Source organism: Geotrypetes seraphini, chromosome 6 (genome assembly GCF_902459505.1).
Source record: "Geotrypetes seraphini chromosome 6, aGeoSer1.1, whole genome shotgun sequence".
Classification (NCBI taxonomy): Eukaryota; Metazoa; Chordata; class Amphibia; order Gymnophiona; family Dermophiidae; genus Geotrypetes; species Geotrypetes seraphini.
The window spans coordinates 158,139,649-158,154,184 of record NC_047089.1 but is presented as its reverse complement, the minus strand read 5'-3'; the positions used below and the strand labels follow the sequence as shown (position 1 = coordinate 158,154,184).

The 14,536-nt window shown below is 42.5% G+C and overlaps 1 protein-coding gene across 1 annotated transcript in view; it reads left to right on the top strand.

The window, feature by feature from the left end:
• Positions 1 to 14,536, top strand: part of TMEM255B (transmembrane protein 255B) — a 257,249-nt gene that overhangs the window by 230,402 nt on the left and 12,311 nt on the right. Inside the window, exon 8 of the mRNA XM_033950614.1 lies at positions 3,930 to 4,073. Within this exon, the coding sequence (XP_033806505.1) occupies positions 3,930 to 4,073 (144 nt within the window). The remainder of the gene's footprint in view (positions 1 to 3,929; positions 4,074 to 14,536) is intronic.

The window sequence follows — 14,536 nt, the reverse complement described above, 5'->3', positions numbered from 1 at the left end:
GTATGGGCAGGAGCGAACTTTCCGTGCTCCTGCCCTGCGCCACTCCTTCCAATCTCGCAGCTTGCGGCTATCAGCCAGCAGTGCACAGGCATGCAGGAGCGAGGTTCTCAAGCTCTCGCCCGGCCCTGTGCCGATCCTTGAATGGCCGCCACCAGTTCTCGTGGGACTCTCGAGACTCGTGAGACTCACGAGAACTGGCAGCAGCTATTCAGCGAGCATTGCAGGGCTGGGTGGGAGCTCAAGAAGCTCATTCCTGCATGCCTTTGCGCAGCTGGCTGCCAGCCATGAGACATGAGCTGCGAGATCGGAAGGAAGGTCACAGGGCAGGAGCCCAGAAAGTTTGCTCCTGCCCATACACCACTGGACCATCAGGGATACAAAAAAAGTATGCGGGGGGAGGGGGTAAAACAATTGTTAGTATCGGCCAGGACGGGAGATGGGATGGATCCCTCCTGTTCCAGCCTACCACTAGACCACCAGAGGGGGAAGAGGGTACAGGGCAGGAAGGTAGGACATGGTGCAGAGCCTGGCAGGGAGGGGGGACAGGGTGCACAGCCTGGCAAGTAGTGAGGGGGGCCGACTGCATAGCCTGGTAGGACAGGGAGGGGGGTGCAGAGTCTAGTAGGGCAGGGAGCTGAGTGCAGAACCTAGCAGGGAGGGGGGATGAGTGCAGAGCCTGGCAGGGGAGGGCGTGAGGGAGGGGACACTGGGTGCAGATCCTGGCAAGGCATGGCACTTGAATATTAAGCCCCCATCTTATATTCGAGTCAACCATTTTTCCTCCTTTTGGGGGAAAAATGGGGGTCTCAACTTATATTTGGATCGATTTATATTCGAGTAAATATGGTATCTAATGTACCTGGGACCAGGGCCGGATTAATGGGTAGGCCCAGTAGGCACGGGCCTAGGGCCCGAAATGGTCAGAGGGACCCACTAGCAAACCACTCTCCCTATTCTTCCGCTGCTGATTTCCTTAACCAGCAGCAGCGGCAGCAGCAAACCTTTAAATCAGAAGTGTCCAACCCGCAGGCCCAGCTTGTACTTCCTCTCGAGTCCCAACATGACCTTATCCCTTCCTTCCTTCTGTGCCTCCCTCTGGTACATGTTTCATTTCTGGCCGACTCCCTTGCTGCCTGTTGAAAGCTGCGGGCACGAACTGGGGCTGTATCGGAAGCGTTCCCTCTGACGTCATGATGTCACAGAGAAGGCTTCCGATGCAGCTGAGGGTCGCGTGAGGAGCCGATGCTCGCGGCTTTTAACAGGCAGCAAAGGAGCCAGCCAGAAACGAAACACTCGCCGGAGGAAGGCACAGAAGATATGCTGCTGCTTCACAGGGAAGGGGGGAGATGGAGAGAAATGCTGCTGCTGCTGTTGCTGCTGCAGCTGCACAGGATGGGGATGCTGCTGCATAGGGGAGGGAGGGAGGGGGGACTTCTGCTGCTGTACAGGGAAGGGGAGGGGGAGAAATGCTGCTGCTGCACAGGGAAAGTGGGGAAGAGAAATGCTGCTGCTGCACCCAATTTTGGAGAGAGAGGGAAGGAAGGAGAAGGAAAAGGGAGAGGAACGAGAGATGCCAAGTCTGAGGAAGGGAGGGAAAGGAAAGAAGGAAAGGAGATACCAGACCATGGAGGAGGATGGATAGATAGGGCATGGGGGGAGGGAAGGAGACAAATGACAGACCAGGGGAAATGAAGGAAGGAGGGAGAGAAAGGAAGGAAGGAGAGGAGATGAGATGCCATATAATAGAGGGGAGGGTGAGTTAGAAGGAGAGGAGAGAGATGCCAGGGCATGGGGTGAGGGAATGGAAATCAAGGAGACAAATGCCAGACCAGAGGGAAAAGAGGGAGAAGAGGTGCCAGAGCATGGAGGGAGAAAGATGCTAAGGCATGGGGGGAGGGAAGGGAAGGAGATACAGATGCCAGACCATGGGATGAGTTTAAAGGAAGGAAGGAAAAGAGAAGAGAGAGATGCCAGAGCATAGGGGAAGGGGATTGAGACAGAAAAATGGAGAGAGGGTAAAGCTGAAATGAATCAAAGGAGAAAAGGGGCACAGGATAGACAGTTTATGGAAGGAGTATAGAAAGAGGGAAGATACCTTATGGAATGGGGAGAGGGTGGACAGTGGATGGAAGGGGCAGAGAAAGAGGGCAGACAGTGGATGGAAGGGGTTGATGCTGCATGAAAGATAGAGAGGACAGATGCTGGCTAGAAAGAAGAGATTGAAGACGAGATGATTAAAGCAGAAATGAGAAAAGGTAGAAAAAAGATTTATAAACAGAAAATAAAGTAATCTTTTTATTGGACTAATTTTCTTCAAATTTACATCTGCTGTATTTATATTTTGCAGAGTATTAGGGGGCTATGTGCCATTGTTTCTGTGTTGCACTGTATGCAGTTTGGCTTCTTGGCGGTTCAGTTTAACCTTTATCTACATACAGTATTTCTATTTGTAGTTTGTGATTACTTATTCCATACTGAGTGAGAGTGTATGTGCATGAAAGACATTGTTTTCTGTTAGCGTTGACTAGCCTTGGCGAAATGCATCGGGCATGGTTCTTGGGAGCACCTTGAATAAACCTGATTTGAATCTTATTTTCTGCCTATCTTCTTTTGTTTCATGTTGGATTCTTTGGTGGACTGCTTGCCTTGTTATTTTATTACAAGTTAACATACATGGAGTGGAACGTACTAGAGGAGTTACAGATTTGGTTGTTTATCCATACATATGGGCTACAGTTGGTTGAGATAGGAGTCCTTTTATCAAGCTGCGGTAGGGGTTTAACGCGCGAAATACCATGCGTTAAACTGCCTGCCGCACTAGCCGCTAGCCGCATTGAGCAGGCATTAGTTTTTTAGCCGGCCGCGAGGGTAGGCATGTGATGAAATGTCCAATGCGCGGCTTGATAAAAGGACCCCATAGAGTGAGGCAGTTGAGATGCATTGTAAACTTGGTTATTAATATAGACTTATACAGTATTTCGGATAGTATTACTGCTTTACAATATATTTGAACACTTTTATATGTGTTTGGAAAGGGTTCAGAGTTAAAGTCCTGGGTAAGTAGGTGGGAAGGGAAGGAATGGTTGCATAGAAGAAAATCTGTGCACTGGTATGCTAATCTTTGTTTTGAATTTTAAAAAAAAGAAATGAGGCTGTGGTGCAGTGGTTAAAGCTACAGCCACAGCACCCTGGGGTTGTGGGTTCAAACCCACGCTACACCTTGTGACCCTGGGCAAATCACTTAATCCCCCCTTTGCCCCAGGTACACTAGATAGATTGTGAGCCCACCAGGACAGACAGAGGAAAATGCTTGAGTACCTGAATAAATTAATGTAAACCGTTCTGAGCTCTCCTGGGAGAACGGTATAGAAAATTGAATAAATAAATAAATACAAGTGGAAATAAAGAAGTAAATAAGAAAACAGATAAAGGGGGCGGGGCAAGGCGGCCCAGTGTACTTGGGTGCCTAGAGGCCCTCGAAGAAATAATCCTGCCCTGCCTGGGACAGTGGAGGATTAAGTGACTTGCCCCGAGCCACAAGGAGCAGTGTAGGTTTAAACCCACAACCTCAGGGTGCTATGGTTGTAGCTCTAACCACTACGCCACACTCTTCTCCATTCTAGAACAGTGACTAAGGAGCAGTGATGAAATTCACCTGGGAATTTTTGCCAGTTCCGACTCCACATGGTGAAATTATGCTAATGAATTTGATTTTGTATTAATGCTATCCAGCTAGCAGTTATTATTAGCAGAGAAGCTGGAAACCCTTGAATAAAAAATGTTCTAAATCTAAATGAAAACCCAGAGCTAATAGCAATCAGCGGATTAATGAAGTATCTAAACAATTTCTGCAAAAAAATTGTCCCTGTATTTTTCCTTCCTGTGAATTACTAACGTTATCTTTTTTTTTTTTTTTTAATCTTTAACAGATACCTCTCTCCCAGATTGCCTTTAACTCTGCTCCCCCCCCTCAGATTTTGTACAACCCAGCCCAACAGATTCTGACATATGCTGGTTTTTGCTCTTCCACGTCTGCCATCCCTACATACGCTTCCTACCCTTTACCTCTTCAGGTAATGTAATCAGTTTTTTGTCATTTTCATTTACCTATTAAAACAGTCAGATTGTTCTTTATGAAATAACAGATTGTAAGCTTTTTTGATATATAGTGCTATGTATGACTAGTAGCACTATAGAAATGAGTAGTAGTAGTAGTAGTAGTAGTTATATATGAAATAACAGACAGTGGGGCCCTTTTACTAAGGTTTAGTGCACATATATATAGGGCTTCTTAGTACTAAGTACAGTGTCCCACAAACTTTCTTTTTGCTCCGGCACCCTAACAGAACAAATGTTTTTCTGTGGCACACCCACAACCCAATTCCGCCCTGCACCACCCCCAGATGAGCTTCACCTTGTTTTCCCTGAGCTCAGGGCCGTGTCTGAAGGGTCTCCGAGCATAGGCGGAGCATAGACGTCATCATGTCGAAGTCTATGCATGCTCAGAGGCTCTCCAGACACGGCCCCGAGCTCATAGAAAATTAGAAGAGGTGCATGTGGAGACAGAGAGGAGGAGAAGCGCTGATACGGGAAGTGACACTCATGTGTCCTTCATTCCCTGGCGGCACACCTGGAATCTCTCCGAGGCATACTAGTATGCCGCGGCACCACAGTTTGCGATTCACTGACTCAGTGTATGCTAATGTCCATTAGTGCACGCTAAGCTTTAGTGAAAGGGCCCCAGTCAGAGCTATGAACATTGACTAGATAATACAATTAAGTTGATTAGACTGCAAAACAGAGAAATAAAATCTATAGAGAAAATGATTCCTTTTGTAAATTTTTATTAATTTCCAATATGAACAGTGCAATACAAACATTTGAAAGATATCAACCATAAAAACACACCTTTGAACAACAAATTTTAAAAGATCATCATTATCCCCCCAACCCTTTACAAACCCGAAATATAGACATATTCCAATACATTGCTATGAAATACCCCCCCTCCCTCCCCGGATGTGTATAGAACCAAACCTAATTTAACTTGAAAAGAGATATAACTTAAATAGATGCAACAAAAGCTGCTAACGGGCCCCACATTAATTTAAATACCTTATTCTTCCCTAATAATTCTGCATTCATCTTTTCACACTTATACATAGAGCATAAACTTGCCCACCAAAAAGGGAAGCTGAGACTGTCAGAACTCTTCCAATTTCTCGTTATCATTTGGATGGCTATCCCTGTTTGAGAACTGAAATTCTCTGTCGCTAAATAAGTACAGAAAAAGATGGAATTTCTCAACCAGGACCTGAAAATCAGCAGCAGCAACAAGAGACTTTTCAATACATTTAAAAAAAATAAAATTATATAACTGCGGATAATTACGCCTATGATTTGAAAGCCTTCATCATGGGCAAGGTGGTTAACTTCAAGAAAGAATGTTTTCTGTGCGATTAAAAGGGTTGGACAGACCAAAAAGTTTTGTTTAGTTTCCTGTACCATTGGACTACTATTGCTACTATTTATTATTTCTATAAGTGCTGCCAGTCGCTCGCAGCGCTGTACATTAAACATGCATATGACTGCCTCTGCTCGAAGGAGCTTACGATCTAATTATGACAGACACACAGGATAAAAGGGTGAATCTATACATCTTGCTCAGGTAGGGGATTACAAGGGACTGATGAGGTGGATAGGATTAGGATTTAAACGCAGCTTCAAAGAAGTTGGAGGCATTATTCATTTAAAGGGGCGTTTTCAAAAGGATATTTAAGTCAGAGATAGGAACGTCCAAGTCAGACTATCCCAAACAGATGCCCATCTCATATATATTTTCGAACAGGGTATGGCCTGTTCAAACATACACGAGATGGGCTTTCATGTGCTGGAAACATCCAGGATGAACATCCATTTTACAAAGCAAAACCTCAAAATTTTGAATGGGAGAAAACAAAGGACATTCTTAGAAAATAGTCACATAGACATCCATGCAGAGCAGAGTCAATCTAATGGTTAGTGCAGTGAACCATAAACCAAGAGACCCACATTCAATCAAATCCAACTTTATCTCTTTGTTTTATAATTATGAGCCCCCAGGAACAGAGAAATGTCTACTGTGACTGAATGTACACCACTTCAGTAGCCTTCAGGCTTGTAAGTGTCATATATTTAGGTATAATACTTTTAGGGTTTGTTTTTTTAATTGTGAAGCATCCAGAAACCAAAAGAGTTGAAATAAAATTCAAACTTAGATCCTTTGGTTTTGAGACTCTTGCCACCTTAACCACTAGGCTACTCCACTAGGCTACTCTTGCTTTATAAAGAATGCCCATAACACCTGAAGTGTCACAGAGACTGGTATCCTTTTCCAGTTTCACTTTCAGGGGAGCACAACTACTGGGGGATTAATGAGGCATAATGCTTTAATCCCTCCTGTGGACAGCTGCTCAATCGGAGCACCTTTTTATAACGTGACTCTTCCTGAAACATGTCTAAATAAGGACATTCTTCTTTTTAGACATAGATTCTTTCAGCTGTTGGATGTCCAGATTTCAGGCCTTCCTTAGTCCTGCCCAAAACATGCCTGGAACACACCCCCTTGTTATATGGATGTACTGCAGTGTTAGATGTCTCTATCCTTCCTTTATAATATTGTAATCACAGCTATAATCTCTTGTTAATAATGTTACTTTCTTTAATTTATTTTAAATATTATTGTGAAGTGCTCAGACCAAGTAACCCAAAATATAGTGAAGTCACTACAATGAGGTTAACAAGGGGACCATCATTGCCTTCACCTGTCCCCTGCCCTCCCTAGATGCCCAATAACTTTATCAGATCAACTTGATGTACTTATCTGAATAGGGGGGTAGTTGGTTTCGTTAATTCTCATTGATGACTGTTTACTAATAAAATTTGTGTGCTCCGTTAAAATCCTAGAAGTGTTCATTCATTCTTCCAATCCCGTCCCCCCGACTCGAGTTTCACCTCTTCATCAGGGAGGGACACTAAGGAAAAATCAAACCAAGTTCAAAAATCACAACTCAAACTTCTTGAAACATAGTGTAAAGAATCAAATTAAATTAAATTAAATTATACTTATAAGTGCTGAGTACTATTTGGTAAATACCAGTGTACTGACTTAATCTCAAAGCTCTTAAAATTCCTATATTACCTGGTGAAGGCTCACTGAGATCAGACTCACTCAAAGCAAACGGGCCAACTGAATCTGTCTGCTCGGCTTGTGAATTTTTAAAGAGGACTAACCGGAAGATCCTGCCAAACCAACAACCGGAAATAAACACTGAATTCAATTGAATTCACTGAACGAGGGGTCATACTTTTAAACTGCTAGCTAATCTATGTCTAAATTTAAACCCTTTGGCGCCAGGGTCTGCCAATTATATGTGAAGCATTGCTCTTTTTGTATTAATGCTTTGGATATATCGCCCTCAGTATTGTGTGTTTGAATCAATACCGTGTATTTCAGATCTTCTAATGAGTGTGACTGCTCCAGCCAATGGGAAACCAGAGGGGTGGAGATTCGATTTGTCCTGATGTTACTTAAATGTTCTATGATCCGGGTTTTGATCATTCGGATCGTTTGCCCTATGTATATTTTTTTACATGGGCACTGTATATAATAAATCACCCCTCTGGATTCACAATTGGTCCCTGTGTTCAAAATGAAATGACGTCCCCCAGTGCACGGTATTTCCACAAAAGTAGCCTCCAATATATAACGGCAGACCCTGCACTTGCCGCAGGGCGTATGGGAAGGCTTAGACACCGATCTCTGGTTATGCAAGTTATGTTTTAACTGTTCGCCCAAATTCTTTGCTCTTGAAAAGGCAAATTTGGGCAACTTTTGTAGTGTTGGATAATACTGTAGTATTGCCCAGTGTTTTAAAATAATATGTTTTATGGCGTTACTATTATTGGTGTACGGCATAACGCAAACAATATCCTGGTCTTTTTGTTTGTTTTGATCTTTTTAGTAGAATCCCAGTTGCTGAAATTAGTAGAATCCCAGTTGCTGAAATTGAATTTTTCAAACTCCAAGAGAAGTCTGTTGAAAGAAATGGCTGAAATGGTCATTTTCAATAATTATTTCAAATTTGAGAGTGAGATATACCTCCAAACTAAGGGAGTGGCCATGGGGGCCACAGTTGCCCCCACACTGGCATGCTTATATATGACTCAGTATGAGGAAACACATGTTTACAATTCACCTCATTTTCAATCCGTGTCCTGCTGGAAGCGATTCATCGATGACATATTTTTTGTGTGGAGTGGTGGGGAAGACGCGTTAAAAAGTTTTTTGGAGGATCTTAATCAAAAGGATGCTAATATAGCATTCACGTATAAATCAGATAAGGATCAAATATCTTTTTTAGATATAAAGATATTTAAACAAAATCAACATATCTCCACCACTCTCCACAAAAAAATGTCAGACCGAAATACTCTATTGCAATACCAGAGTTTTCATCCACGAGCACTGAGAAACAGCATTCCTACCGGGCAATTTCTCCGTATATGGAGAATTTGCTCGGAGGAATCGGATTTCGATAAAGAGGCTAATGAAATGTATACTAAATTTACACAAAGAGGATATCCTGGGAAGATCGTTAGAAGGGCATGGAAAAGAGCTAAAAATTGCCACCGCCCCTGGTTAATGTTAAAAGATCAAAACAAACAAAAAGACCAGGATATTGTTTGCGTTATGCCGTATACCAATAATAGTAACGCCATAAAACATATTATTTTAAAACACTGGGCAATACTACAGTATTATCCAACACTACAAAAGTTGCCCAAATTTGCCTTTTCAAGAGCAAAGAATTTGGGCGAACAGTTAAAACATAACTTGCATAACCAGAGATCGATGTCTAAGCCTTCCCATAAGCCCTGCGGCAAGTGCAGGGTCTGCCGTTATATATTGGAGGCTACTTTTGTGGAAATACCGTGCACTGGGGGGACGTCATTTCATTTTGAACACAGGGACCAATTGTGAATCCAGAGGGGTGATTTATTATATACAGTGCCCATGTAAAAAATTATACATAGGGCAAACGATCCGAATGATCAAAACCCGGATCATAGAACATTTAAGTAACATCAGGACAAATCGAATCTCTGCCCCTCTGGTTTCCCATTGGCTGGAGCAGTCACACTCATTAGAAGATCTGAAATACACGGTATTGATTCAAACACACAATACTGAGGGCGATATAGAACATAAGAACATAAGAAGTTGCCTCCGCTGAGGCAGACCATAGGTCCATCCTGCTCAGCGGTCCGCACCCGCGGCGGCCCATCAGGCCCATTGCCTGAGCAATGGTCTATACCTATCTATACCCCCCAATCCCTTTCTCTTCTAGGAATCTATCCAAACCTTCTTTGAAACCATTTAATGTTTTCTTGTCTACAACAGCCTCTGGAAGCGCGTTCCATGTATCCACCACCCTCTGAGTGAAAAAGAACTTCCTAGCGTTTGTTCTAAACCTGTCCCCTTTCAATTTCTCCGAGTGCCCCCTTGTACTTGTGGCGCCCCTTAATTAATCCAAAGCATTAATACAAAAAGAGCAACGCTTCATATATAATTGGCAGACCCTGGCACCAAAGGGTTTAAATTTAGACATAGATTGGCTAGCAGTTTAAAAGTATGACCCCTCGTTCAGTGAATTCAATTGAATTCAGTGTTTATTTCCGGTTGTTGGTTTGGCAGGATCTTCCGGTTAGTCCTCTTTAAAAATTCACAAGCCGAGCAGACAGATTCAGTTGGCCCGTTTGCTTTGAGTGAGTCTGATCTCAGTGAGCCTTCACCAGGTAATATAGGAATTTTAAGAGCTTTAAGATCACTGGTATTTACCAAATAGTACTCAGCACTTATAAGTATAATTTAATTTAATTTGATTCTTTACACTATGTTTCAAGAAGTTTGAGTTGTGATTTTTGAACTTGGTTTGATTTTTTCTTAGTGTCCTCCCTGATGAAGAGGTGAAACTCGAGTCGGGGGGACGGGATTGGAAGAATGAATGAACACTTCTAGGATTTTAACGGAGCACACAAATTTTATTAGTAAACAGTCATCAGTGAGAATTAACAAAACCAACTACCCCCCTATTCAGATAAGTACATCAAGTTGATCTGATAAAGTTATTGGGCATCTAGGGAGGGCAGGGGACAGGTGAAGGCGATGATGGTCCTCTTGTTAACCTCATTGTAGTGACTTCACTATATTTTGGGTTACTTGGTCTGAGCACTTCACAATAATATTTAAAATAAACTAAAGAAAGTAACATTATTAACAAGAGATTATAGCTGTGATTACAATATTATATAGTAATTCTTGTCACAGAATACTAAGTTTTATCTCCCTATTAAGTAAGAAATTCTATCCTTCCTTTGCAATATCAGGATTTGAACATTTCAAGCACATGGAGGTCCATTTTGACCTTCTGAGAAGTCCATATGGTTAAAAAATGATTTCCTTAGTGTCATTTTATACTGGGGACATTGTTGTTAAGAGTGCATATTCTTTTGGAGGAGTGACACTCTTTTGGCAGATTACGATAGACATGGGGGGAAGTCACTGCTTGCCCTAGGATTTGTAGCATGGGATGTCACTAGTACAGTGGTGCCTCACACAACGAACTTAATTCGTTCCAGGAGCAAGTTTGTTATGCGAAAAGTTCATTATGTGAAACGCGTTTTCCCATAAGAATACATGTAAAAAAAAATAATTCGTTCTGCAGCATAAAATATGCTAAGATGACATAAAAAAGATAAATTTTTTGTTATTATTTTCATTTAGATACATCTAAAAACACACATTTTTTAAATTTAAAGACAGACTAAGTAGAGTCTCATAAAATCCCCATCAGTGCTCTCAAAGGCAGCGTTTTGATCAGCATCCCCACCTCATTTAAACGGGATTTCTATTGCCAAGTTTAGTTCAGTTACTTGGTGTATTTTTTTTTCCCCCTGTAAGAAATGGAACCGGAAATAATTCCTCCCTCCCCAGTCTAACATCCCTTGGCACACAGCGACGTCTGCATTGCTGGCCCTGCTCTTCAGTACGTCTAACCCTGATGGGCAGAAAGCACCCCCCTCATATCGTAGCCATTTCTGTACTCGCAGCGATCCCCCCCACCACTTACCTCGCCGCATGCACCCGACTACCGGGGATTAAGAGCCGTCTCTGCTGGAGCCGACGACTCCAGTGCTGTCCCTGCTACAAAAGCTTCAGCTTCCACAGGCGTTATTTCAGGAGATCAAGAGGGGGGAGGATGCTTCACCACATGAGGGGAACTGTTCTTTTTTTTTTTTTTTAGCATCGGGGAAGTAAACAGACTGCTGCAGGAAACAGGCCTCTCTTTTCCCCGACCTGTGTCTCCCAGTGCTCTCCCCTCCACAGCACCGCATCAGCCTGTCAAGCACCAAACAGTAACCTGGCCCCGGAGATCTAGGCGGAAGCGCCTGCCTCTCCAACCCCATCAAGAACTGCACAAAAACGGCGAGGCCTAACGGCCTCGTACCCCCGAATGCGGTCATCACTTATTCTACTCACCCCCACCACTCCGGTCACTACTTACAGGAAAAGCCCGTATGCGCATCTTGGTGTCCCTCCTGCTGCCCGTGCTTTTGCTGAGGTTCGACATGTTCGTCGGCTTTTGGAAGGGGGGGTGGGGAACAGGGAGGAGGAGGAGGCCGTGTACAACTCCGCGCGTCCTTTGTCACGAGCAAAAGAGTAAACGTTGACTTAATTTACATAATAACTAAAAGAAAAAAAAAAGAAAAGGGGGAACCGAAACCTAGGGAAGAAGAGGCGACGAGCAGAGAAACCGTCCTGGTTTGTTTTTGTGGAGCAGAGAGGGGGGGAAGGAGGGCTTCGCGAGGCCCCGGCCCGACCTTCACTCTTCTGTCGCTTGGCCCTCCCCCCCTCTCGCACTCTGCCCGCCTCCTGGTGTTCCGTCTTCCCCCTCTCGCTCGCCTTTCTTCCGCCGGACAGCGCGTGCAGCACCCGGGCGCTGCGCGAAGCAAGCGCAGATCCGCCCCCCCCAACGCATCAGCAGTAGGCGCGGATGCAGCTCGGGCGACTTCGTTGTGTGAAACGAAGTTCGTTGTAGGGAGCAAGACATAAAGTTCGTTGTGTGAAGCGTTCGCTGTGCGAGGCGTTCGTTATGCGAGGCACCACTGTATTTGGGTATCCAGAAGCAAAGTCTGGAGAAAAAAGCCCCATGATGTGAGAAATGGCAAAAAGGAATAGAACTTCCAATAAGCAGGAGAATGCACAAAGTAGAAGTATCGTTTATTGCACAAATTTGAGATTCAGAGGACCCTACACAGCTCTGAGTTTCAGCGCTGCCTCAAGAGTCAAACCACTATACAAATTTAAAAAAACAAAACAAAACACTTATGGAAGCTCAAACAGATCCATATAAAAATACACCAAATATTAAAACACTGGTCCTCCTAATAAGAGCAAAATATTTTCCAGTGGGTTAAAACAAGCATATACTTGTAAACACTGGACTCCAACAACTACTTCTGTCCCCCAGACTTCTTGAAAGAAAGACTTCAGGTTCCTACATATAAGTCCTTTTATTCTTCCCTTCAAATCATAGAGGGAGATATCCCCACCTTTTTCTGCCACTTACTGGCTGGTAGGTCCATCCTGCATGGCTCTACAGTACTGACAGGTCAGATTAGGAGCAGTTGTTCCTCTGTGTGGTGATCCTCCATTGTGTTTTTTATGCCACAGGTAAAGTGCAACATATAAGCTGTAGATAATATTTTTAAAATATATTTTGGGGTCAATATTCAAACAGCATTTAGACATTCAGCACTGTGACAGATTTCTACGTGCCAGTTTTGTTTCATTATCAGTGCAAATATACATATGAAAGTATACATGCTCTCAAGTTCATATATAACTTTATACATGCAGAAATAAGGGCAGAGATGAGGTATTCTGGGGGCAGCTCCAGGTAGGCATATACCCTAGATCAGGGGTGTCAAAGTCCCTCCTTGAGGGCCACAATCCAGTCGGGTTTTTAGGATTTTCCCAATGAATATGCATGAGATCTATTTGCATGCACTGCTTTCATTGTATGCTAATAGATCTCATGCATGTACAGTAGGTTGATATTCTGTGCCTTTATGTCTAGAGTAAATGCTCAAGTATTCTTGAGGCTTCTAGACATATTTTCAGCAACGCAAAGTACATGCATCACTGAAAATACTTCTAAGCTACATGTGTATTTTAGCAAATACAGGGACATCGCTGGGCATTCCAGTTGAAAACTGACACGATAACATTTTAAAAACAATTTCTACACCACTTTACCAGACCAGCCTTATAAAGAAGTGTAGCAGCAATCGCAACAACAAAGGTGACCAATTGGTGTTCAGTCTCTTTATTGGTGAACAGACTCGACTCGATCGTGTTTCGGCCCATAAGGGCCTGCCTCAGGATTCTAAATATAACATATAAATAGTTAAAAATGAAAGTGTACAATCATCTTAACATTCATAAAAAATCCATAAAAAAGAAGAGAAGAACAAAGATTAAAATGTATAAATGGACCATATAAAATACATCAAAAAAAGTTATAATTCATTGTGTAAATGTGTAGTAATAAATATTCACAATAACAATGAATGAATCTCATAAAAACCAACTGACCTAATAAAATTATTATCTAAAAACTTAAATTACAACATTGAACCCTCATGCTATTTAAGAACATAATAGATTCATGAATAAAATCGAAATTTCCTAAATAACTACAAATGCAATATATATAGCCCCAACTGCCCATGTTGAAAATGACAAAAAACTTTATTACATCAATAAACATAAAAATTCCATTAAAAACAATGACCATTTTATAGTACATTACAAATAATAAAAAACATATATTAAAAATGATTTGATTTTAAATATCTAAAACCATCAATGGATTGTTCAACTATGCTAAATAAAATATGTATCACATTGTTGTCATACCTTGTGTTTAATTTGTTCATGCAATTTCCAAGAAAACCTCAATGCATAAGAACATAAGAATTTGCCTCCACTGGGTCAGACCAGAGGTCCATCCCGCTCAGCGGTCCGCTCCCGTGGCGGCCCCTCAGGCCTATCACCTGTGTAGTGGTCCCTGACTATTCCTATAACCTAGCTCAACTCCTATTGTACCCCTCAATCCCTTTATCCTCTAGGAACCTATCTAAACCTTCTTTGAAGCCCTGTAACGTGCTCTGGCCTATCATGGCCTCCGGAAGCGTGTTCCATGTGTCCACCACCCTCTGGGTAAAAAAGAACTTCCTAGCGTTTGTTCTAAACCTGTCCCCTTTTAATTTCTCCGAGTGCCCCCTTGTACTGTAATGGCAAAGCTTTGGAGGAAAAAAAGAAGAAAAGAGAGATAGATATGAAAAGAAAAAAAAAGAAGAAAAGAAAAGAAAAAGAAAACAAAAGAAGGAAAAGAAAAAATTAAATATTAATTAAAAAATTAATTAATTA